At 44.8% G+C, this 27,784-nt stretch overlaps 1 protein-coding gene across 1 annotated transcript in view; it reads right to left on the minus strand.

Moving 5' to 3' along the window:
• DOCK1 (dedicator of cytokinesis 1) overlaps positions 1-27,784 on the minus strand; it is a 559,920-nt gene that overhangs the window by 405,900 nt on the left and 126,236 nt on the right. The window contains exon 23 of the mRNA XM_070363418.1: positions 23,105-23,213. Coding sequence (XP_070219519.1) covers positions 23,105-23,213 — 109 coding nt within the window. The remainder of the gene's footprint in view (positions 1-23,104; positions 23,214-27,784) is intronic.

Raw genomic sequence — 27,784 nt, forward strand, 5'->3', positions numbered from 1 at the left:
GGTTCAGGAACATTTCAAATAGAGATGACATGTTTAACTCATAGAGAGAGCAAAACCCCATTTAACTACCTTGGAGGGGTCACAGAGGGCCGAAAGTAAGATCACACCAGACTCCGAGAAGGTTATGAAAACAATTATGAGCTAATGAGTAGATGCTGGGAGGGTGAAGGGGAGAGCAGCAAATTGCAGGCTGGCTAACTTCATCCTCGCTCACGACAAATCAGAGACCAACAGTGTCATTTTAAAAATATTAAATTATTGGGTAGGGAACTCCAAATTCAAACACAGAATAAATAAAGCTGATTTGTAACAGCCTAGCGAGGAAGACAGGCTGGTGGAGACAGACTCTGTGTGAATGATGATATGGAATGGTAAGGACCTACTCAGGGTTCCTTCCAGCAAGAATATGCATGCTCAACTCAGTGAGAGGCAAGAGTCAGCTGGGCCAGATAACCCAGAGGGCCACGACTACCCAACCCAACACTCCAGATGATGCAACATTTTCTTATCAGTGGAACAGAGCTGCAGGGAAGAACTTCTCGATGGTTAGACATTAACTAGCAATTATAATACAAAAGCAAGTATCAATCAAACTCTGGAGCGGGGACAGGAAGCAGGGGGCTAAGAGATAGTCTGAGGAAAGAAGGGCAACTTTTTCAAAAATGAAATTGCTATCACTTTCAAGTTTTCAAAGGAAACTAATGTCCCAGTTTCTTGCCAGCATGATACTGGCAAGAACTCAGAACTTCTGAGCTGGAGGAGGACCTAGAATTTATCACTTCTAAAGTCCTTGGTAGAAATCAGGTGGAAAGAAGAGTTGAGGACTGATGTACACTGCCATACCGAAAAAAGATGCTATTCTCTGGGGAGGTATACGCCCACCATCAGGGACCTAATCCCACTCGCAATACGGATTCATCTGGTAAAGCTTCATTTTCCTGCTGGAAAAGGTGAATGGCAGCCCAGCACTGCCTTAATTATCCCAAATTATGCATGAGTGGGGTGTGAATGAGACTTTGCTCCACTAAACTTACCACAGTGTCAAAAATCATGAGCTAGGCAAAAGCTGCACAACTGGTATAGTAATTTTGGAGCTCTGATTAGTTTAAAATACAAAGACAAAGCACTTCTAAAGGACTGACTACCATATTACACACTCAGCGGACTTCTTTTAAACATCCATGTCTGTATACACTTAAAAAAAAACATGCCCCAGTGCAAGCTGAGGATGGTGTTTGACCTTTCAGCCTATCCGAAGTTTGCCTTGGTGTTCACGGTCCAATTTAAAGAGGTGGTCATTTCTGGAGAGAAGATCACCGGCTGGAAATGGAGACAGAACAAGAAAGTACAGGCTAAACCCTTTCCCTTTATTTTACAGATGGAATAAGAAAACTCGGAGGAGTGAAGAGAAATAAATTTACAATATAGAAAACATACACTTACCAAAGGGAATTAGAAGACTAGGATTTACATACCCACACCTCTATACATAAAACAGATAAACAAGAAGGATCTACTATATAGTGCAGGGAACTATATTCAGAACTTGTAACAATCCATAATGGAAAAGAATCTGTAAAAGAATATACATGGGCTTCCCAGGTGGTGCCAGTGGTAAAGAACCCACCTGCCAATGCAGGAGATGTAAGAGGCATGGGTTGGGTCCCTGGGTTGGGAAGATTCCCCTGGAGGAGGGCATGGAAACCCACTCCAGTATTCTTGCCTGAAGAATTCCATGGACAGAGGAGCCTGGCGGGCTATGGTCCAAAGGGTCGCAAAGAGTCGGACACAACTGAAGCGATTTAGAACACACGCGTACATGTATGTATAACTGAACCACTCTGCTGTATATCTGAAACATGTAGGACATCGTAAATGAACTACACTCTCATTTTTTTTAAAGTGGTTTTAAAAAGTTTCTGTTTAAAAGAACCAGAGCTGCTGAGGCAAATGGGATTCAGAGGTTCAGACTGCAGAGAGAAAAACAGAAATGCACCCAAGACCATCAGTCAACATACCCAGTGTACAAAACTGGTGGCGAGAAAGTTCTTTATTTTGATGGAGGTGTGGGTTGCATGACGCAATCATTTCTCAAAACCGGAGTAAGCTGGACGCATCACATTTGTGCATTTCAGCATGTATGAATTATGCCCCAATGTAAAATTCAGCTTTTGATTAAAGGATTGTAAACAAAACGAAAACAAAATAAAGTAAGTAGATAGAATACTCCAAATAAAAGACAAAGGTTTCAGGCTGGGAAAAACTACATAAATAAAAGAGCAAAGAAAGGTTGAAAATAAAAGGATGAAGAAGCTATTCCACACAAATAGCTCATACACGGAAAGTTGGTGCAGTCTAATACATGAGAAACAGTCTAAACCTTCATGCCTCAATAACACAGCTTCCACCATTTTCTGGGTGAAATAGTGTCTCCTCCTAATGCAGTGTTCTCTCCACTCCACCAAGAAGGGAAAGGCTTGGCAGTGTGGAAGTTGTTGGCAGAAAAGGAGAGCAAAAAGCCTGCAGGGTAGGCTGATGGGCTGCAAAGGTCCCGGACAGGGATAGGAGCCAAGGAGCAAAGAAGATGGAGCACAGAGCCATCTTCACATCACACGATGAATCAAGACATGCCATGTTTTTTCATTTGTATTGTCCTGACATGTTTTTTTTGAAATGAAAAACAAAACAAAAAAAAAAAACAAAGAAACAATCAGGACATGACATGTCACATCCACTAGCAAAGACGACTCACTTGGGAAAAGGTCGTGATTTTCTATAAATACATTTCACATTGATTTGTTCAGTCGCTAAGTTGTGCCTGGCTCTTCGCGACCCCATGGACTGCAGCATGCCAGGCTTCCCTGTCCTTCACCATCTCCTGGAGTTTGCTCATACTCATGTCCATTGAGTCGGTGATGCCATCCAACCATCTCAATCTCCATCACCCGCTTCTCCTCCTGCCCTCAATCTTGTCCAGCATCAGAGTCTTTTCCAATGAGTCAGTTCTTCACATCATGTGGGCAAAATATTGGAGCTTCGGCTTCAGGATCAGTCCTTGCAATGAATATTCAGGACTGATTTTCTTTAGGATTGACTGGTTGGATCTCCTTGCAGTCCAAGGGACTCTCAAGAGTCTTCTCCAGCACCACAGTTCAAAAGATCAATTCTTTGGTGCTCAGTCTTCTTTATGGTCCACCTCTCATATCCGTACCTGACTACTGGAAAAAATTATAGCTTTGACTATATGGGCCTTTGTCAGCAAAGTAATGTCTCTGCTTTTTAATATACTGTATAGGTTGGTCACAGCTTTTCTTCCAAGGAGAAGCGTCTTAATTTCACGGCTGCATCACCATCTGCAGTGATTTTGGAGCCACTGTTTCCATTATCTCCCCATCTATTTGCCATGAAGTGATAGGACCAGATGCCATGGTCTTCGTTTTTTGAATGTTGAGTTTTAAGCCAGCTTTTCCACTCCCCTCTTTCACCTTCATCAAGAAGCTCATGTCACATACACAGGACATAACCTCTCCAAGTGAAGGGAGCACCCTGGGTGAAAGACAGGAGTCTTGCCTACACATCCCAGTGGCTTCCCTGGACAGACGGTCACTAGTCCCTGGTAGGGCTCTCAATGGACTTATAAGATTCCAGGGAAACTTCTTTTTTTCTATTAAAAACATATGACTTTAAAAAACAAATGAAAAAAAAAAAAGTACCCCACGACACAACTAAAAGAACAAAGAATTCTCTGAGGTAAAATTTCTAAGAACTTGTGTAATTTTCATATTGAGAGACCCTTGTGGGGGAAAGTCCATTTTTTTTCTTTTACCTCTATTGCTTCCTTGGGAAATCCTGGCCTTTTCTAAAAGTATAAGAATTTTTTTTTTTAGATTAAAATTTTTTTTTTTTAGATTAAAAAATAAATCTATATGGCAGTGCTGAGGGAGTCAGGTCAGAATCTCAGAGATAACTGTCTGGTTATCAGAACAGGACCGCATTCATCTTCTCAGCTCTGAGGCCCTGGGATGGGACCACGGCTGCCTAACCCCCTGCTCCCAAGGCAGCTCAGCACTCGGCTCCTGGGATGCTGTATTCCCTAAACACCATCATTCCTGCCATCTCCACCTTCTCCTCCTTCTTGTTCTCCCTCCCGTTGTCACCCTCTGCCTCCTCTCTGGAATGTTCACCCATCTCTACTCCCTCCAACCCTTAGAGCTCTGAACCAGCCCTGCCTGCTCTGATCATGCCTTATCTGGTGATCTCAGGCCACCCCCACTTTCTCTGGGTCCTTGTCTGGCTTGCAGGCTCCTATCTGGATACCCAATGTTGCAATAACACATCACCTCATCTGTTACGTATTCTGGGGAACCAAAATACCTGCTTTCCTCGGGCTCCCCTGGTGACTCAGCTAGTTAAGAACCCATCTGCCAATGGAGGAGATGCAAGAGATGCAGGTTTGATCCCTGGGACAGGAAGATCCTTTGGAGAGGGAAATGGCAACCCACTCCAGTATTCTTGCCTGGAGAATCTCATGGAAGAGGAGCCTGGAGGGCTACAGTCCATGGGGTTGCACACAGTCGGACATGACTGAGCTCACAGGCACACATGAACTACTTTCCTAAACTGCAGACAGCAAGCTACACTGTTCCATGTATATCCCTCACGGCCTTGGACCAGTCCAAATCCACAGCTGGCACCAAATGAGCATTTCATAAACTCCTAATATCGATAACCTCAGATATGCAGATGACAACACCCTTATGGCAGAAAGCGAAGAGGAACCAAAGAACCTCTTGATGAAAGTGAAAGAGAAGACTGAAAAAGCTGGCTTAAAACTTAACATTCAAAAAACTAAGATCGTGGCATCTGTTCTCATCACTTCATGGCAAATAGATGGAGAAACAATGGAAAGAGTGACAGAATTTATTTTCTTGAGAAACAATGGAAAGAATGACAGAATTTATTTTCTTGGGCTCCAAAATCACTGCAGATGGTGACCACAGTCATGAAATTAAAAGATCCTTGCTCTTTGGAAGACAAACTATGACCAACCTAGACAGCATATCAAAAAGTAGAGACATTACTTTGCCGACAAAGCTCTGTCTAGTCAAAGCTATGGTTTTTCCAGTAGTCAGGTATGGATGTGAGAGTTGGACCATAAAGAAGACTGAGTGCCAAAGAATCAATGCTTTTGAACTGTGGTGTTGGAGAAGGCTCTTGAGAGTCCCGTGGACTGCAAGGAGATCAAATCAGTCAATCATAAAGGAAACCAATCCTGAATATTCATTGGAAGGACTGATGCTGAAGCTGAAGCTCAGATACTTGGGCCACCTGATGCGAAGAGCCAATTCATTAGAAAAGACCCTGATGCTGCAAAAGATTGAAGGCAGGAAAAGAAAGGGATGACAGAGGATGAGATGGTTGGATGGTATCACTGACTCAATGGACATGAGTTTGAGCAAGCTCCAGGAGATAGTGAAGGACAGGGAAGCCTGGCATGCTGCAGTCCATGGGGTCGCAAAGAGTCAGACAAGACTGAGGGAACTGAACAACGGCAACAATATAAAGTCAAGCGATCAAATCCACACCATCTCTGCATTCGTGTCAAAAGCACATGTATATTAAAATACTAAATCTGACAGTAACATCATGAAGATCACAACATCTAAAGCAGACCTAGAGAATCACTCACGGTGGTTTTCTCAGTAAGAACTTAATAAACATTAGGCAAACACTACACAGATGTTTAAGTTACTGAAACATTTTCTTCCCCGAGATTAATCCTCCTGCCCTCTCCTAACAGAGGCACTAGGCCCATCCATACTGTGGACACACAGGCTACACGTACCTACCCGACTTCAAGACTAAGACTCCAGGCAAGAAGGCAGAGAGGAAAGTCCTGGAGTCTTTGAAGTTCTGTGCTCACAGAGAAACAAGCAGGAGCAATCTCAACCTGGAATACCCCCAAGAAGAACAAAGAAAGCAGCTGGACCAGCAGGAAGATGAGGAAGCCGGCTATGGGGCAGTGGGCGTGGTTGAAGGTCAGTGGTCGGTGCTGGGAGCAGTGGGTGGGGTTGAGTGAAGGGGCGGGGCTGGGAGCAGTGGGTGGGGTTGAGGGCAGGGGCGGGGCTGAGGAGCAGTGGGTGGGGCTGGGTTGCAGTGGGCGTGGCTGAGGGACAGTGGATGGGGCTGGGGCCCATCAGGAGAGGCAGGACCCAGGTGGAGTAGGCACCAGAGGCATCCCCAGGACCAAGAAGAGGGCCAAGGGAAACGGAAGGGCCTCCGGGACCTGGAGGTCGTTAGGGAAAACCAGGGCTGCTGCAGAGCTGCAGAAACACCTGCACATCCTCCCCACACCAGGAGCAGGGGACACTGCCTTAGGCCTTAAATTCCAAGATCCCTGTTGAGGTTTACCCCAAGACCCCTGCTTTCTGGTTCTTTGCTTTTCGTTAATGATCACTGCTGATTATTTTGGTTGAGCTTTTTGGTGTCATGTAACATCAATTAATTCCTTTTTTTTTTTTTTAAGATTAGTTTTTGACATGAACTACTTTTAAGGTCTTGGACTTCCCTGGTGGCTCAGACGGTAAAGCGTCTGCCTACAGTGAGGAAGACCTGGGTTCAATCCCTGGGTCAGGAAGATCCTCTGGAGAAGGAAATGGCAACCCACTCCAGTACTCTTGCCTAGAAAATCCCATGGACAGAGGAGCGTAGTAGGCTACAGTCCATGGGGTCACAAAGAGTCAGACACGACTGAGCAACTTCACTTCACTTCACTTTTAAGGTCTCTATTGAATTTGTTATAGTATTGCTTCTGTTATTTTATGTTTTTGTCTTTTCTGGTACCAAGGCATAAGGGATCTTAGCTGCTCGACCAGGAATCGAACCTGTACCCCCTGCATTGGAAGGCAGAGTCTTAAACCACTGGACAACCAGGGAAGTCTCAGTAGTTCTGAATTTGTCAACATCTCGTTGGATACTGGTTTGGTCCAACCAGCAAGTCTCTCTGCAACAGGATGGTATCACCTACTCTGTGAAAAGAAGTTCAAACACACTCTGTGAGGAAACCAAGCAGGGAACGGCACTGGCCAGGTATTTATCACCAGCTTACTGTAAATCACACGCATAATCCTTATAGAAACAGAAAGAATTCAGACAAGATCATGACCAAGTGGCTGACAGTGAGTAACCGCACAGCAGTAGATTTATGTGTATTATTTTAGAGGACTTTACTCTTTTGTTCGGAGAAGGCAATGGCACCCCACTCCAGCACTCTTGCCTGGAAAATCCCATGGACGGAGGAGTCTAGTAGGCTGCAGTCCATGGGGTCTGGAAGAGACAGCCAGGGCTGAGCGACTTCACTTTCACTTTTCACATTCATGCATTGGAGAAGGAAATGGCAACCCACTCCAGTGTTCTTGCCTGGAGAATCCCAGGGACGGGAGCCTGGTGGGCTGCCGTCTATGGGGTCGCACAGAGTCGAACACGACTGAAGTGACTTAGCAGACTCTTTTGTTGTTACCTGTCTTTGAGAAGCAATCAAAATAAAGAAATGAAATTTTCATTTAAAAATAGTCTTATAGTTTCTGTTGACTCAAGATTGTGTGTGAGGAAAAGTTTTAACAATGAAGCACAAAAAACACTCAGCTCCCACCCCAGATCACTGCAACACAGCGCTGCTGGCTGCCCTGGGGGTACCTCCGATTGTAGAGGAAATTGTAGGAACACGGGAAACGAGAAGGGGTAAGTACCTGACACATATCCAAGACACACCTAAAGGGGAAATTGCAGTAAACAAATCTTATAACATGGAACTCTGCTGAACCAGTGGTTTGTCTTCATGTCCCAAAAAAAATATGGCAGAAAGAAGAAGGGGCCAACGGGTAGACCACATAAGTCAGCAAAGTGATTGTCAAGGGGGATGGAGCCACAGGGCTGCTCCCCCGAAGGACGCATTGATGGGAACACATCACGAGAGTCATGACCCACCAGGAACCAACCAGATGATCTGCCTGACAAATAGCAGCAAGAATAGTATTTTTTTTTAACTTAAAATGAATCATTTAAAAGAAAAATAATGAAAGGACTTGGCAGTCACCTAATTTCTCAGTCATAGCACCTCTGTACTTAATCTTGAGTGGTGACCCTATAAAATGTGTAATGCCACAATGTGTATTTCTCGGAATTCTATGAAAATCTCATTTTCCAAAATTAATTGCACTTTAGTTACATTTTATTTAATCAGATGATGAGAAGTGCTGCTCTTCCTTAATCACATTGGAGAGAAGACGATTTATGCTTCAAAAAAAATTAGCAAGTCTAACTAAGAATCAATCACTGTATCTACAGGTTACACAGGCAAGAATGAAACCTGCTTGATTTTAATAAGATATGCCTTTTATAGCCTTCTCTTTCCTTTACCGCGCCCCTAATTCAATATACCATATTGGATGTGTAGGATTTCCCAAGGGAAAAATAATTCTCCTTGAATTATAAAACTGTCACATTCACAGTTCATAGAGAATAATACTACTCAGCTTCTCATCAAAATTGTTCTGCCTGGCACAGGATTCTAAAGTTTACAGTGTAACTTATAAACTGATTTGGGAATATCGCAGAAAAGCCATGGGCTGAAGAAGGGAAATTCAAGGACTGACCCTCCCTCCCAGGACAACTCTGGTTATGGTTTCGTCACTAAGTCATGTCTGACTCTTGTGACCCCATAAACTGTTGCCTGCCAGGCTCCACTGTCCATGGGATTCTCCAGGCAAGAATACTGGAGGGGGTTGCCATTCCCTTCTCCACAGGACAACTCTATCCCTGTGTAAATTCCTGAAAAAACTCAGATGTGACTTTGCGTGCATGCTAAGTTGCTTCAGTCACATCCGACCCTTTGTGACCCTGTGGAGCACAGCCCACCAGGCCCCTCTGTCCATGGGATTCCCCAGGCACGGATGTGAACTTCCCACTCCCCAGCTCCCATATTAACTACATACCAGTGTTAACTACTTGAGAGCTTTTAAAATTCAACATCTAGTCCAAGATTTCATCCATACACACACGAAAGTAATTTATTCCATCATAAAGTTCTGAAAAATGGCTTTAATGAAACTTTGAAATTATTTGATATAATGGAGCTGATCATTTTTTAAACTCAATTATGAATTTATTTTTTCATACTTTCTAATGCTCTAGCACTAGCCAACTTGTTTCTCAGTAAAATTCTTCCTGGGCATATTTAAGGGCTGATCTCTTCTCAGGTCTCAGCCTGGGCTACTTGGCATGCAGGTTGGAACACCAAACCTAAATGAGGGCTTTAAGTACCCTTTCCATCAGCCCAGTAGACAGGTCTGGAGAATAGCTACAGAAACCATTTCACAAAGTCACAAATTAGCATTGGCTTCAGCTACACTCACCAATGTCAGGTCAACCCCCCTGCTGGCTGCTTTATCCCTCTCTCTCCACTCTTTGCAGCAGGAACCCTCTACTTCTCTTTCAACCTCCTTGAGTGTTTTCCTTCCAGGGATGGTCCCTCCTTTACAGGAGGAAGGTTAATGAGGGGGTCTTTCTGAAGATAATTTTAGCCTTGAAAAGCTAGACAATCTGGGTCTTCTAGGATTATAAATAGTAAGAAAAAATACAAGCCTCAGACTAGTGGTGGCCATTCTTCCCTCAAATAGAAGAGAGTACTGAGCCTGTGTGCATGGGTGCTCAGTAGCTGAGTTGTGTCTGTCTCTTTTGCGACTCCATGAACTATAGCCTGCCAGACTCCTCTGTCCATGGGATTTCCCAGGCAAGAATACTGCAGTGGGTTGCCATTTCCTACTCCAGGGGATCTTCCTGACCCAGGGATCAAACCTGTGTCTCCTTCATGGGCAGGTCGATTTTATACCACTGAGCCACCTGGGAAGCCACTGAGCCAAGAGCAAGGATTTCTTTTCTTCTGGGTGGCGGGGGCGGGGGAGGCACTCTACGCGGCATGTGGAATCTTAGTTCCCTGACCAGAGGTTGAACTCACACCCTCTGCAGTGGAAGCAGGAGACAACCACTGAACCACCAAGGAAGTCTCCAAAAGCGAGGACATCTTTCAGCCCCTCCTTGGGCACAGTCATGACCAAAGCCTTGACCTACCCAATGACATGAATCAGTTACTGTCCTTCTTTCTGAAGTGAATATGAATTGAGTTTATACATTTAGACTACTGCAGCTTTTCAGTAAGTCCTGAAGTCACAGAGTGTCAGTCCTCTGATGTTCTCCTTTAGAACAGAGTGGAATATTCTGGGTCTTCTGCTTCTGGTGTCCCTTTAAAATCAATTTGTCAACAGCAACACAGTAAGTTGCTGAAATTTTTGACTTGGGATGACATGGAGTCTACAGATCAAGCTGGAAAGACCCAACACCTTAAAAATATTCAGTCTTCTTACCCAAGAACTGGAATATCTTGCCATTTACTTAGCTCTTGTTTGAGGTTTATGTTATTTGCAATTAAAAGGGGCTACCATCCACAGAAACTCAGTAAAAACCTACAAACACATTCAAGTGTTTGTAAAACACTTGAATAAAAAGCAGTCGACAAGCAAGGTACACAGGAGACCCTGTGTCTTCAGTTTACTGGGAGACCTAGGTTTAGATGGGTCAGACTGCTTTAGACTCCATTTAAAACTCCCTCATTTTTCCTAGAACAAAAATCTCAGGAGGAGCCCCAAGGGACAGCCGCAATCAATGTGAAGATCCCAGAGAAGAGTCAGTGGACCTGGGCTCCAAATGTTTCCGACAATGACTCTGCTTTTAAAACGCAGTGACTTTACATGATCGTGTTTTCTCCCCTCCCTTTCTGATGCCTTTTCGTTACCACTTTGATTGGGCACCATGGCGGTGCTGGGAGCATCATAAGTGATGACGTGCATGGAAAGGTTCTGATGAGGGAGAGTGCTCCCCAAATGGAAGGGATTAGGATTATCTCCTGGTCCCTAATCCACCTGAACAGAAGCATCAGATAAGCTCTATCCAAAGCCTATGGGAGTCTGGGTTTGGTACTTTCCTTTTGGCCACCTGATGTGAAGAACGAACTCATTTGAAAAGACCCTGCAGCTGGGAAAGATTGAAGGCAGGAGGAGAAGGGGATGACAGAGGATGAGATGGTTGGATGGCATCACCACACCAAAGGACATGAGTTTGGGTAAACTCCAGGAGTTGGTGATGGACAGGGAGGTCTGGCGTGCTGTGGTCCATGGGGTCGCAAAGAGTCAGACACAATTGAGCGACTGAACTGAATGGAGCCAAGCATCTAAAGCAACAAGCTCTCTATCTACATAAGCACCTCCAGTCACCCAGCCAGCAGCACCACTAAGGAGACAGGAGACAAAGGGTGGAAACTGGACACTGCCTAAAGAGAATCAGAAAATGAGAGGCCGGTCCTAAACGATGGCCGTGCAGTTAGAAATGGCAGAGGGATACCCACGCAAAAGCATGTAAATAAATTATCAGCACATGAAAGCTGCCCAGGAACCCGTTTCCCACAATGGAGTCAGGCAAAGTTACTAACACAGTGGCTCTAAGAAAGAGATAACTTTCAAGCAGGGTCTCAGGAGAAGCCCACCCTCAACGTCTACATATTGTAGAACCTTCACCGTTTCTTAAGATGTCTCTCCATCACGCCTGCATGCTCAGTCGTGTCTAACTCTTTGAGACCCTGTGGACTACAGCCCGCCAGGCTCCCCTGTCCATGAGATTCTCCAGGCAAGAATACTGGAGCGGGTGGCCATTTCCTCCTATAGAGGATCTTCCCAACCCGGGTATCGAACCTGCATCTCCTGCATCAGCAGGCAGATTCTTGACCACTGCGCCACCAAGGAAGCCCTGTCTCTCCATCACACAGTAGCTTAAGCTAAAGATTTGGGAGATGACACCCCCTCTGCTTTTTCTCACCTCCCACATCAGAGCCACCACCACAGTCTGTAAACGACACCAGCAAGTCTCAACCCTCCTCTCAACACTCGTCACCAATCCAGGAACCCAATGTCTCAGCCACAGGCCATTTTGCCCCCAACCCCCACCCCAGGAGACACTTACCAATGTCCAGACACATCTCTGGTCGTTATTCGAGGAACTGCATATAGTGTGTAGAGGCCAGAGATTCTGCTAAATAACTCTGGTGTGCAAGACAGCGCCACAGCCAAGAAGGATGGGCCCTGGGTGTCAACAGTGTTGAGGACCTCACTGTAGTCCAGCCCCACGCAGGACCAATCACCCAGACCTGATGTCAGCCTCTCACCTTATCACGGCTGCCCCCATCCCTTCTGTAGACAGCAGTCAAATGGCCCTTTGAGAAGCCAAGTCAGGCCTGAGCATGACCTTTCCTGTGGCGTCCACGGATCCTGAATGGGACGACAGGGCTCTGCCCTCACACGCTCACCTGCTTCCCTACGCTCTCCCAACATCCCACCTGGCCTCACGACCCATCTGTCCACCCACAACTGCTGATCGTACGGCCAGTCCTTGAAAGCAGCAAAGACCTTCCAGGCTGCTCTTCCTGGGGGAACCCAGGACATGTTCCCCTACCTAGTGCTTCTTTCACTCCTGAAAGGAAAGTGAAGTTGCTCAGTTGTGTCCAGCTCTTTGCAGCCCCATGGACTGTAGCCCTACCAGGCTCCTCCGTCCATGGGATTTTCCAGGCAAGAATACTGGAGGGGTTGCCATTTCCTTCTCTAGGAGATCTTCCCAACCCAGGGATTGAACCCGGGTCTCCTGCACTGTAGGCAGATGCTTTACCATCTGAGCCACAGGGAAGTCAAACCTTCCTTGAAACAACCTCCCACCTAATCCTAACCCTAACCCCTGATACGCCTTGTCATCCTATCCCTTACTTCCCTCAACAGGACGCAAGACAATCTCAAATTAGAGATTCATGTCTATGCTGTGCTTAAAACCATACAACTACACACGTATGGGTTGGGTAATTTAATTTATATCTGTCTCACTGACTTAAATGTAATCATCATGAGGACACAGCCCACATCTGTCATATATGCTCTGTGTCCAGTGCCTGGCACACAGAATGAACATATGAGTAAATGAATTTCTGAAACAAATGAGTAAATAAATGACATGTGCTACACATAAAGCCATCCATGAGACCTGCTCATTTTCACAGAGCACAGAATAAACCCTGACTGCAACGGTGGAAGGAGAAGAGGGTGGGGTTGTGTCTGGTCCAGTGGCAGGGGGACACACAGGAGGCAGAGAGTGCAGATGAAGGGAGCTAGGGGAGAGACCCCTGAAAGCCAAAGGCAAGGGCAAGGGGAAGGCAATCACTTCAAGGGCCTGAGCACTGAAGCCAAGAACTAAAAAGGAGCACTTTTCCACCAGTGAGCATCACCAAGGGGACAGGCCAGGTAGCTGGGAAGGGCCTGGAATCCTGTAATCTCAAATCAAAGGCTGTTAATCCGACAGAGGCAGGAACATGTGGTAATCAACACAGAGGAAATTCATCACAAAATTAAACAAAAGATCAATGCCACCAACTACTTCTCAATAAAATCATTCACTACAGGCTTAAACATGTACAGTTCCATGTTCACTACATGGAACAACAGACTGGTTCCAAATAGGAAAAGGAGTACATCAAGGCTGTATATTGTCACCCTGCTTATTTAACTTATAGGCAGAGTATATCATGAGAAACGCTGGGCTGGAAGAAGCAAAAGCTGGAGTCAAGATTGCCAGGAAAAACATCAATAACCTCAGATATGCAGATAATATCACCCTTATGGCAGAAAGTGAAGAGGAACTAAAAAGCCTCTGGATGAAAGTGAAAGAGGAGAGTGAAAAAATTGGCTTAAAGCTCAACATTCAGAAAACAAAGATCATGGCATCCGGTTCCATCACTTCACGGCAAATAGATGGGGAAACAGTGGAAACAGTAGCTGACTTTATTTTTCTGGGCTCTAAAATCACTGCAGATGGTGATTGCAGCCATGAAATTAAAAGACACTTACTCCTTGGACGGAAAGTTATGAGCAACCTAGACAGCATATTAAAAAGCAGAGACATTACTTTGCCAACAAAGGTCCATCTAGTCAAGGCTATGGTTTTTCCAGTGGTCATGTATGGATGTGAGAGTTGGACTATAAAGAAAGTTGAGTGCAGAAGAATTGATGCTTTTGAACTGTGGTGTTGGAGAAGACTCTTGAGAGTCCCTTACTGCAAGGAGATCCAACCAGTCTATCCTAAAGGAAATCAGTCCTGGGTGTTCATTGAAAGGACTGATGCTGAAGCTGAAACTCCAATACTTTGGCCACCTGATACGAAGAGCTGACTCATTTGAAAAGACCCTGATGCTGGGAAAGATTGAGGGCAGGAGGAAAAGGGGACGACAGAGGATGAGATGGTTGGATGGCATCACCAACTCAATGGACATGAGTCTGAGTAAGCTCCAGGAGTTGGTGATGGACAGGGAGGCCTGGCGTGCTGCAGTTCACAGGGTCGCAAAGAGTCAGACACGACTGAGCGACTGAACTGAACAGGCTTAAAATGCTAAAAGCAAAAATCGCAGTATTCAACAGTGGAAAAATTAGGATGATGAAATATCATTTGATTAAGCAAACAAACGCACATCAATTCAGGCATCTGTTCTGAACTGGTATAGAGCCAGTATATATATGATTATAACTACTCATTAATATGGAAAAACACTCATGATACAATGATAAAAATGGAGTAAAGCAAACTGTATCTAGGTTGTAACAACTGATATAAAAACTCTCACGCATGTGCACCATAACTTGGGTAAAAAGTCAACACAAAAAGGAGATCATGAAATAATGATAAAAGGGGGTAAAGTGAATCTTATCTGGGTTGTAAGTCTAAAAACTCTCATGCACGTGCACTATGACTTAGGTAGAAAAACAATACAAACTGCTGGTTTGATTAGAGTGGAGAACAGAAATCATCTTGCTTCCCTCTAAGGCTGCATTTCCGCTACTGCTGCAGAGTCTTACCCACTTCAAATGGGGGTGGGGAGGCAGACGGCTAGGAAACATTGTCTCCATCCAGACAGCTCCAGACAAAGTCTGCCCACATGGGTGGTCTCTCAAGTCTCCTAGGACAGTAGCCAAGATGATTGTGGAACTCCCCACCAGGAACTCTGGCCAAGAAGGAGATTCCAGAAATCCAACACTGGGCAAATGCTTTCCAAATTATAAATTGGAGGCAGCTGAAAGCCTCTGTGTCGGGTGAGTTCAAATCACTTAGCCAGACTCTGGAACTCTGAGGAGTCTAGAAACCACAGACTGGAAAGCAGCATGGAAATGAACAACTGGAAGCATTTTGAGCCAAAGGTTTACCAAGCAAATGCCCTAGAATATTTTCTTCCCTTTATTTGTTCTTGCTGCTGCTGCTTCTTTTTTGATGTGAGTCATGACTTCACTTGTGTCTTATCATCTGTATACATGGAAAACTTGTGAAATCAGAACAGTCTAGAACATTAGGCAGCGGAGGGCTAGTACACAGGTGAAGACAGCCTGCAGGGGAACATCAGCACCTGCCCAGACTCCCACTCCCCACTCCTCCACTCTGGGGCAGCCAGGATGGTCCTAAGCACATGAGTCCTGGCCCCGCCCACCTCAAAGATTGGCCAAGGATCAACACCAGCAGCACTCCTGGGAATGACTAGGAGGGAATCTGCACTTTCACAAGACCTCCAGGTGATGTGTGTACACACACTGGGAGCTGAGAAGCTCTAGCCCCTCTGGGGCCCAAACAGCTATGGTCCCAGGGTCAGCATGGCTCTGATGCTCCTCATGTATTTAGAATACATCCTTATCTCTGATGGTTGCCCCTTGGAAGGAAAGCTATGACAAACCTAGACAATGTATTAAAAAGCAGAGACATCACTTTGCCAACAAAGGTCCATATATTAAAAGCCATGGTCTTTCCAATAATCATGTACAGATGTGAGACCTGGACCATACAGAAGGCTAAGCACCAAAGAATTGATGCTTTCGAACTGTGGTGCTGGAGAAGACTCCTGAGAGTCACTTGGACTGCAAGGAGATCAAACCAGTTAATCCTAAAGGAAATCAATCCTGAATAGTCATTGGAAGGACTGATGCTGAAGCTGAAGCTCCAGTACTTTGGCCACCTGATGCGAAGAGCTGACTCATTAGAAAAGACCCTGATGCTGGGAAAGACTGAAGGCAAAAGGAGAAGGGGATAGTAGAAGATAAGATGGTTAGACAGCATCACTGACTCAATGAACATGAATCTGAGCAAACTCTAGGAGCTAGTGAAGGACAGGGAAGCCTGGCGTCCTGCAGTCCATGGGGTCACAAAGAGTCAGATACAACTTAGCAACTGAACAACAACTATGATGGTTCCCATATCTCACTGACTGGCTTCCTTGGGGTCCAGAACCATCTGAGCTAAAGGAACTGGACTCAGCAGAACTCTCATCTCCTTACCTGGTTTGGCCACCAATCCTGCATGGAGACACCAAGGTTATGTAAGCAGGTGACTCCCTAGGATCAAATAGCTCCCAGGGCACCCAACACTGCAGTCCAGTCCTCAGTCCCACGAAGCAGGGGATGAGTGGAACCCCAGACAGAACCTGGGTTCTAGCGTGAAGGGCAGGCAATCACATAGAACACCACAGCCCAGGAGAGAAGGGTGCAGATTCACCGGGAGGGCAGCGAGTCACAGCCCAGGTGAGAAGGGCGCAGATTCACCGGGAAGGCAGCGAGTCACAGCCCAGGTGAGAAGGGCGCAGATTCACCGGGAAGGCAGCGAGTCACAGCCCAGGTGAGAAGGGCGCAGATTCACCGGGTGGGCAGCGAGTCACAGCCCAGGTGAGAAGGGCGCAGATTCACCGGGAGGGCAGCGAGTCACAGCCCAGGTGAGAAGAGCGCAGATTCACCAGGTGGGCAGCGAGTCACAGCCCAAGTGAGAAGGGTGCAGATTCACCGGGAGGGCAGCGAGTTCTGACAGCTCTGCTCCCGACCTCATAGACCTTCAGAGCATTTGGAAATCTGGATGGGCCCAGCTAAGCAGACAGAACAAGCTCTTTGCCATAGAGAAAGGGCCTGCCAGGGAGGTTACCGAGGCACTGTTCATGGAGAGGGAAGCTAGAAACAATCTAAGTGCCCAACTATAGCAGAAAACTAGTAAAATAATCTATGACACAACCATGAAGCAACATAACCTTAAAAAAGATGTCCTTCATGGCGGGCACAGTGGGAGAAGGGGAAGATGGGACAAATTGAGAGAGTAGCAAATTGGCATATATACATGACCATGTGTAAAAGAGATAGCTAGTGGGAAGCTGCATTATACAGCACAGGAAGCTCAGCTCCACGCTCTATGATGACCCAGAGCAGGAGGATGGGGAGGCTCCCAGAGGGAGGGGAGATGTGTATACTTCTGGCTCCTTCATGGTGCTGTGCAACAGAAACTTACACAACACTGTAAAGCAATTATCCTCCAATTAAATCAATAAATGAATAGATGTTCTTCAAAAATACTAAAGGATATATGTAAATGTATGTGAATAAAAGGCAAGTTGTAAAAGTATGTATATATAAACATTCTCATGTGTATCTAAATATCTGTACACATATATATGTAATCTCATACATCATCATAGACACATCACGATGCGAAGTAAGGAGGAAAAGCCCACAATTAGAAAGGAAAACACGCTGACACTGTAATTTATGGGCGGTGAGAAGACCAGTGAGTCTTGTTTTTCTTAATTGACCTTTTGGCATTTTCCACTTTTCTAACAAGATCACATTTTATATTTATACTGAGCTCAAGGACACAACAAATCCCTGATTTGTTTAAAACTGATAAGACTTCACATCCTTATAGAAATCTTGAATTCAGCACATGAAGTGGAAGATAGAGGGGTTCGGGAAATAGGGGCCAAGGCGGAACTGCTATTACTAGAGCAGAGGCCCTGAACAGGTCAGCAGTTAACCTGTGAAACCTGAGTTTCCCATCTGCAAGGAAATCGTATTATTTGTTTGTCATCATTCCTGGACTTCCCTGATGGCTCTAGTGGTAAAGAGCCCATCTGCCAACTCAAGAGACTCAAGAAAACGTGGGTTCAATCCCTGGATCTGGAAGATCCCCTGGAGGAGGAAATGTCAACCCACTCCAGTATTCTTGCTTGGAGAATCCCATGGACAGAAGAGCCTGGCAGGCTACAGTCCCTGAGGTCACAAAGAGTCGGACAAAACTGAGCAAGCACAATCAAGATCTAAGACATTCAGAGAGTTTTTCAGAGGGCAAACATATATGAAACTTACAAGTTTGTGAGAAGCAGTCATGAACCCCAGATGCTAGCTTAGAAATGGACATAAAGCAGCCAAAACTCTTGATAAGGAAAAATTTTAAATAAAATAGAAGACAAATATGTGTACTTCAAGTCCAGATATTAATTTTTAAGCAAATGAAAACCATACTGATTGGAGGGCAAAGACCATCCCACAACTGCATTTACTACTATAACAGTACAGCTTATTTCCAACACACTTCCTTCTAGAGAAGGCCAGGCAGACGTGGGACCACCAGTAGCAAGAAAGGCGAGAGATGAGGAAGCTGGTGCCCCAGGAACAACCCCCTGGAAGGACGGCAAAGTCTCACGTGTCTGTGTGCCCAGCTCAGCTCAGGGGCCTCAAATTCAATCCATCCTCGCCCCAGTCCAGACTACACGCTGGGCAAGAAATTCACTGAGTGCCAGGAACCTGTGCCTTTACTTGACGATGGAAGACACACAGAAAACTAATAATATTTCATATGAAACCAAACAGGAAAGACGGCGAAAGAAATAGAAAGGATGGTAAAGAACAGTGTTCTTCAAATGTGGGTTGAGATACACTTGCTCTTTAGGAAATAAATTTAGCGCCTGTCAACCAGCAATTTTTTTTAGTGAAATACATTAGTTCAGAATAGACTAAAAAATACCAGAATAGAATAGAAAATGCCAGAATACATCACATGGGATAAGGGGTAAGCACTGCTGCATGAAAGACTTTCCAGCTTCACACACACACCACACACAGCAATGCATTTTTTCCTGTGGATAAGCATCACTGTAGCCCTCGATAGAAGGTTCTAGAATCCTCTGGGCAGACTGCCCAGTTTGCAGGGTAGTCTTTCCTAGGATAATCCCACAGAGCTGTAAGATTTGTGGACTGGAGTTAAAATGTCAGTGCTTGTATTAATTCTGATGGCTACACCTAAAATGCCCCAAATCTAGCACTGAGATCCACGTGTGGTAAAGAAACAGAAGCCCCTGCAGTAAACATGGGTGGGGGGGCCATCATTGAGACCCCTCAGGAAGCCTCAGGACCAGCCCCACCGAACTGCCTTTATCCTCCTTCGGACAAACCCAACGTCTGGGGCACGGTGTCAAAGTTTTTTAGTTGCTTTACACCCCTCCCGAAAAACAAAACTTAGGACATATCCATTTCAATGAAAAGCTCCATGGGAAGTGAAGCTGATGTCTTTACAGCCCTAGAGGATATGATCCAGACCTGCTATCTGTCAATATGGATGATCAGTCATGGGTCCTGTTTCTGATCCATGGGATCACTGGTGCCCAGGGACACTCTCTAGGGGAATGGAATGTGGCTCTGGAACCAGGCAATCTGGGCCTCCGTCATCCATACACCCAGTCCCACCACTTCGGCAAGTTCATTAATAACTCTAGATGTCTTCATCTAAAATCCATGACCGTACCGTGGAACAGGGTTACTCTTAAGGATCACACAAGATGCTAAAGATAAGAAAGCACTCAGAACAGCAAGTGATCAGTGAACATCAGCTGTGGCTGTTCCGGCCGTTAGAGTTCATGCTTCTTTCTAGCCACTGTTGGAATCCATCCTTCCAGAGGCTTCTGGGCATCCAGAGGGATGCTCTACTTGTGTTTCTAAAAACCAAAGGCTAGGAGAGTTGACTGCATTGACTGTGAAGCAGAAACTGGAAGCTGACCCATTTCTCCAGGCAGCTGGAGAACATCACGACTTCATGAGAAAAAGAAGGCCATCGCCGGATGTGAGTTTGGGGAAACACTGAAATACAGTCAGGGAACAAGATGGTCAGGCACAGCACCAAGGGCGTAGAGGGTACAGAGAGGGGCTGCCATACGTCATCCAGAGCACCTGAGCACCTGGCTCAGCGTAGTCACGGTCGTGGTGAGCAGAGGAAGAGACAGCAATGGAAGGGGATGACCACGTCTGGCTTGGAGAGGCCGCAGGTGAAGGGTCACTGGGGCATACCTGGAGGAGAGGCAGACAGTGAGCATGTGGGGTGGAGCAGAGAACAGAAGCAGAAGACACCGGCCACAGGTCCAAGGGTCGGCTCACGGGGAGGAGGACATGGGGAAGTGTGATGGCCAAGAGGGCTCCGCGAAGCGCCTGCAGAGAATGTCTGGGGACGGCTGTGGGCAGGTGAAAGGGGCCATCTGATGTGCAGACAGAAGCTTCTAGACTAAATATATGTTGAAACTTCCACGCGGATTCCATGTGTTTCCTGAAGTTAATTATGATCTGAATCTTCTCTTGCCTCCCCCTTTACTGAGATGTAAAATGCTAACCTGAATCTAGAAGGTGGGTGTCAGTGGTGGCTTCAGTTCTGAGGAGTTGACAGCAGGGAGCTCAGAGTGGTCACATCAAGCCACCCTGAATGACACCAGGAAGGTATGGACCAGGCTGACCTCCTGACTCACTCCTAACTGAAGTGGTGGCTTCAGTTCTGAGGAGATGACAGCAGGGAGCTCAGAGCGGTCACATCAAGCCACCCTGAATGACACCGGGAAGGCATGGACCAGGCTGACCTCCTGACTCACTCCTAACTGAAGTGGTGGCTTCAGTTCTGAGGAGGTGACAGCAGGGAGCTCAGATCAGTCACATCAAGCCACCCTGAACGACACGGGGAAGGCATGGACCAGGCTGATCTCCTGACTCACAAATGGGTGCCTGTAGATCACCTCCTAGATCAAAGCAGCCAACCAGGACCACCCAGGGGAACAAAGTTTAACCCCCAAGAAAGGCTTTTTTCATAATTCCTCTACGTGAGATGACTCACAATTGTACTTCCATTTCCACAGAGCAAAACTTAGAAAGTTAAAAACTACAGAAAAACAGGATCCCATGATGGGAATTCTTAACTTTGGGAAGCTGAGAAAGTACCTATTGCGAAAGAACAAAATACAAAATTAGCAGAAGGGTGGCAACATGTCACACAACACTCAGTCATCTGTCTTGCAGATGTAAGCCTTGCATCAGCGCACAAACGTCACTGAATTCACCGTGTCTTATAATAAAACACCTACCAAAGGAAGGACTTCCAAGTCTACAGTTACTAAATGTCTTGACATCCAGGGAGGTGGGCAGACACAAGTCAAGCCCAATCAAAGTTAATAATCTAACAGTATATTTAGAAACCTAAAAGAATTTCTGGGCTCAAAAATCTAAAAGAATTTCTGGGCTTCCTGTCATTTGTATCTATTCTTAGACTCCCAGCCTCTGTTTTTTCCGAAATGCCACAGGATTTAGGAGTAAATGTACCAAACACACGGTTAATTTTAACCTCAGAACAATAAGGCAGCTTTAGGCAATAAGTTGGGCTTCCCTGGTGGCTCAGATGGTAAAGAATCTGTCCACAATGTAGGAGACCTGGGTTTAATCCCTGGGATAGGAAGATTCTATGAAGAAGGAAATGGCAAACCACTCCAGTATTCCTGCCTGGAGAATTCCATGGACAGAGGAGCCTGGCGGGCTACTGTCCATGGGATCGCCAAAAAGTCATAGACAACTGAGCGACTTTCACTTTCAGGCAGTAAGTTGCCAAAATAATTAAGCCACAACTTGAAAATAGGCACAATGCAGCTTTCTCTGTGGACCACCAGCTCTACATCACGAGAGAAATGATGCCAAGGGACCACAGCTCCTCCAGACAGCAGCATCACCTCTGAGATGAAAGGATTGTTATGACTCCTCACGTTAAGTGACACCGGTTCCCCTGGTCACAGCAATGCAACACACACCTGAGCGCATGGACATCTTTGTTCGAGACTTAAAAGCTGGGAAACCACTTTCCCACAACAGTTTTAAGACAATAGCCATAAGGATGTTTTCTGAAATGACACATTAAAAGAACATTCAAAGAGGAACGTGAGAACACAGCAGGCTTCAGGAAGCAGTGGAACGAAAGCTACGAGTTAATCATTTGGAAGACTCTTGTCCTCAGAAGGAATCAGCATGGGCAACACATGCAGACTACATGGCTTCTTCTGCAGCAAGTCAGCCACATGGAAATTTCCAGAAAGGGGGATGCTAGGGAGTGTGTGGGCTCTGGCTTGATCTGTGGGCTTCCCCCATGCCCTGCCCCCTGGCACCTCTACCCCTAACATGTCCTGAAGACCACCCAGACCCCACCTTTGGGATAAAGGCATCTTGATACCACAGAGGACCACAGGGCAAGAACAGATAATGAGGTGATGAGAAGAGCAGGACCACGGGAAGGCTGGATCCTGACTCACTGGAGGACAAAGATGTACCACTATGGGCACAGTTTCGCCTGAGGTCTGGCAGATGCCTGGGGCCCCTACAGCCTCAGCCTCCCACTCCCGCTCAGATACTGAGATGCCCTGACAACAGACACAAAAACACTGTTCTCATCCACTTCCCCACCCTTCCATGAGGAAACTGAGACCCTTTCCCCAAGGAGAGACAAAGAGCAATGGCAGGGACTTCCCTGGCGGTCCAGTGGTTAAGACTCCACGCTTCAACTGCAGGGGGCATGCATTCGATCCCTGGTTGAGGAACTAAGATCCCACATGCTGAGCCACGCAGGCAAATTTTAAACAATCAAATTTAATTAAAGAAAAAAAAAAACAAGAGCAATGGTAGCAAAATTTAAGAGCAGCTACAGAGAAAACAAAGAGAATCCCATTACAGGCACCACGATTACGGTCATGGCAAAGCCACTCCTGGGAAGTCCAGGTTTTGTAGGACGCGCAGTCCCTGCTTTCCTGGGCCCGCGGGGAACCCCGCGTCTAAGAGCGGCCCGCACGCAGTCGGCGCTGCCGCACCCGAGGGCCTACCTTCACCCGGACGGTCTGGTCCGACACGCTGCTCATCATGTCGCTGATGGACCGGAAGAGCTGCAGCAGGGACTCCACGAAATCGGCCTCTCCTTTGTTCTCATAGAGCCTGCAAAGGAACACACGGATCTGTGGGCCGGGCACAGGCACACGGCCGCTTCCTGCTCCCGCATCCACAGACGCTAGAGGTGCCGCTGGGCTGGTAAGGTAGACCGGGACAGAACGTCCTCAGCGTCCACGGAACACGGCAGAGGACTGGGCAGTGAGGGCGTGGTCTGGACCACGCAGCCAGGAAGGTCTGCCTCCGTGCTGAAGAAGCTGATCTTCAGTCACTCTATTTATTGTCTTTTGTCTACATTCTACAAGTCTGAAAACCAGAGAAATGTAGTAAAAAGGGAGGGAAGGAGAGAAAGGGGAAGGAGGAGAGATAGGAAGGAAGAAGGGAGAAATCCAGCTTTAATGTTGCCCCGCAGAGATCTCATTATTAACATCTCAGCGTATATTCTGCGCGTGTTTCTTAAACCCATGTCAAATAACAGACTATCACAAAGACAACAAGTTTACCGTGATTTCAGAATCATTCAAAAATGACACTGTAAGAATAAATGCAAAAAATTACTTGATCTCAGAGTAATGATACTATATTATCATTGAATGATATTCTTTCATCATAGAATTGGTGGTTCTGGGAAAACATTCAAAAGGTAGAACATATTCAATAAATGGATAATAAAGAAGTTGTACATTGGTTCCATGCATGCAAATACATGTTGCTAATTGTAAATAAGTTTCATCTATAAATAATTTATTAGCAGATACTTCAAGCTGCCGTGTTACTAAAAACCAACACATTTGCATTTTAAAATGCTGCAACGCAGATGTTTTATTAATATAGACTAGCTTTCTGCCTAATTAAAAGTATACCATACCTGAAAACTTGTGTACAATGGAAAATTTTGTAAACTAAGTGATAATTAATTACCCTAGAGGTAATCTTATATTTAAATGAGTTCCATTGTAAGGAAACAAAGTCTGTCTAAAATGGGGAATTGCAAACTAGTGTATCTGTTTTGCAAAAAACTTTCAAAGAGGGGCTTGTATAAACAGTACCCAACAATGACACTTATGAACTCATGAATTTCTGCCTGCTGGTAAAATTAAGCACAGTTTGACAGACTGGTGCAAATACTTGGGGAGGTTTCTAGCATATACTCAGCCATTCTCCTCCACCCCCTCTGCCCCAGTATATCTGCCAATTCCTAAGGCTCAATGGGGCTGGGGACTGAAAACCAAACTGAAAATATCTGTAAAGCAAAGTAGAGTTTTTATCAGTCTCCAGAGATAAAGAACTCAGTTTGAAAAATGCCAGGGAGAAGGGCCCAGATAACACAGCAGACTCTCAGTTGAAAGCCCTGGAAAACCAAAGGAAAACTGCATAAGACTGAGGCTTACAAAGGCTACACACAGCCTCTGTAGCCTAAGAGTTCAGTCCACTTTCTCTGCCTAGAAAAGATCAGTCCTCTCTAGAAGAAGATCACATCACCTGGGGCTTTGACAGTTGTATATGTTCACAGTGCCATATTCAAACAAGCTATTAAACACAGCAAAATACCATGTGGCCAAATCAAAGAAGGAAAAGACAACAGAAACAGATACCCAGGTGGTCAAGATACTGTAGTTAGCAAGTAGTTACATCTTGTCATAAGAATGTCAAAATAAATATAAGCATTATAGCATTATGCTGCAAAACAGAAAAGATGGAAAACATAGAAAACTGGAAATATGGAAAATAGAGAGATGGAGAAAACAGAAGGCAAGATAAAAAAATTCTTGTAGAAAAATGAATGTATAAAAAAAGATGAAAATTCTGAAACGAAAATACAATATCTAAAATAAAGAATTCATTATATGGGTAAAATTGAGATTAGACATTATTAGAAACAGAATCAGTGAAATGGAAGACAATCAACAGGAAAATAAACAGAAGAGAAAGAAAACCTAGAAACGTGTGCTAAGATACGTAGGACATATTGAAGAGCTCAGATACATGTAACTGAAGTTACAGAAGAAAATGACAGGTACAATGTGACAAATGAAACATTAGAAGCGATAATGGCCATGAATTTGTTGAAACTAATATAAGCGACAATCCAAAATTCAAGAAACTCTCAGAATCCAACGTAGGGTAGATAAAAAGCAAATCATTCCTAAGCAATCCATAGTAAAATTGCTAATAACCACAGAAAAAAAAGAGAAAGATGGCAAACATAGCTAGAAAACAGTTGTTAAAGACACCAATAGCTTCAAAGATGTAGCAGTAAGTCTGAAAGTTGACTTCTCACCAGAAATGATGGAAACCAAAAGAGAAAATAACACCTACAAGGAGAAAACAGCTGTCAATCTAGAATTCTCTATTAAATGAAAACATCCTTCAAAAACAAAAATGAAACTAACAATTTTCATAAAAAAAAAACCCTGCATCAGACTTATACCAAAAGAAACGCTACATGATTCCTCTACACTGAAGGAAAATAATTCTATAGAGAAACATAAAACTAAAAGAAAGATCGAAAAACAACGATAAGTATAAAACATACCGAATGAATGCCGACTATACAAAACAATAACAGCAATGCTTTATGAAGTTTAGGGTATTTGTAGACTTGAAATGCATGACAATAATAACACAAGAGAGAGAAAATGGGACGAGGAAAAGAACATTTTGATTGGTACTAAAGAAGGCAGAAAAAAGCATAATATAGATGAGCAAAACAAAATTAATAGAAAGACAATTGATATAAACTTAATATGTTACCTGAGTGTATTAATAGTAAAAGGATTTTTACACTGGATAAAAAAAAAAAAAACAGCTCTATATTGTGTATAAGAGACACACCTTAAATATAAGAACACAGGAAGGCTGAAAGTAAAAGAATGGGAAATGGTATTCTGCGAAAATACTAACCAAAAGATAAAGGGAACCTTTTCACATTAAGCAGTAAGTTCACAACAAAGAGATCACAGTTCTAAATCTGCATGCCCCCAATAATACAGCTTCAAAATCTACAAGGTACAATTCATGGGTCTTTCTTATATTTAATATTCCACTAGGAATCCCTCAAGAATGAAAACTTAATTATTAATTCCTCTGCTGCCAACCACCATTTAAAAGATATATGTGGTAGTATTTTACAGCAAGCACTTTGGAGCCCCTTTCTGTAAGGAAGGCGAGGTCTCTAGAGACGAATAAACCAAGAGTCCCTTGTTCACCCACACTGAGGTGGGTAAGAGGAAAGGACTCAGAGGGCGACTGGTAAATACACAGACAAAGCCTAGTCATCATACCTTGCTCTATTTAAACGTTAAGTATCCGTTAACAAGGAACAGCTTGACCTTTGTTTATTAACCACATCCTACAATTGTGGCCGAGGAAATGATAGCAAAATGACAGGTCTACAACTTATTCATGATCAATGACTAACTATTCAGGAAGCTAACACCAGGTGAGACAGGCAGCAGGCAGCAATAACCAGCTTCAGTGACTGGATTCAGACAGCCTCGTGCAGGCCGAGTCTGCTTTCCGGCTTTCCAGCTAATGTGATCCACCCACACAGGAAGCACAGACAAGCCAAACCAGCGGAGAAGTGCCCCTGGCTGTCAGGAGTCTCTCCGTGGCTTCCCCAAGAACCAAATGTCTTCGGACCAGAGTTTTAAAAATGCTGTTCTCATCTCTAAACAAACAAACAAAGTATGGATTTGTATAGTGAGAAAGCAAGTGGGGTGACAAGGATTAGTTTCAGTATCTTCATCTCCAATGTTTCACCCCTTCCTTCTCCAGAAGAGTAATTACTGTCAATTAACGTGGAATTTTACAAAGCTACTACATTATGTGAAAGCACAGCATACCTGTTTGAAAGGAGAAGAAAAACAAAAGACCTCCGAAGTTTATTTCAAATGCAAATAGAAGAACACACTTGATTCCAGCTGTGAGCACAATTGTTTTTCTCTCAAGGTAATAGATGCTTTGCAGGTAAGAAAACGGGAACCTGAGTTTGCTTTCTCCCTCACCCCTGAAAAAACCATGCGTCAGAGTTGCTCAGAACTTGTTAGGAATCAAACATCCCGGAAAACTGGGCGGGACACAGGACGGCTTTTCCCCTAAACAGTATATACACAATAGGAATGTTATTTCATGTCAATGTAATGAAGACAATGAAGACTACCAAAATGGGTCTCAGGGTGGAGGGTATTTGAGGACAGGAAACAATTGAGAGACTTTAGCCCCATGTCTGTGATTTCAACATCCTGGTTTCTTTTTTCCTATCATAGATTCTTCTCAGAAATCTCAGACTACAGATTGAAATTTAAGCACTATCATATTTATACAATGCAACTACAACTGTGTTCTAGGCTCTGAGAGGAACATATGTCCTTGTCTGCCCTCAAGAATCATAAAGGCGGCCAAGATACACATTTAAGAAACTAGAGAGAAACTAAGGTCAATATACTTTAAAAGTCTGGGACAGTCAGGGCTCCAAAGCCCATTAGGCTCTTGGAAAGGAAGGATTCTGGTGGGACAGTGTCTGGTGAGATGAGGTCAGGGATATCAGGACAAGGATCCTGGAAGGTTCGTGAAGTCTTCTGGCAACTGCTCTGCTGGCCTTCTCAACTCTTGGCACT

Source organism: Bos mutus, chromosome 26 (genome assembly GCF_027580195.1).
Source record: "Bos mutus isolate GX-2022 chromosome 26, NWIPB_WYAK_1.1, whole genome shotgun sequence".
Taxonomy (NCBI): domain Eukaryota; kingdom Metazoa; phylum Chordata; class Mammalia; order Artiodactyla; family Bovidae; genus Bos; species Bos mutus.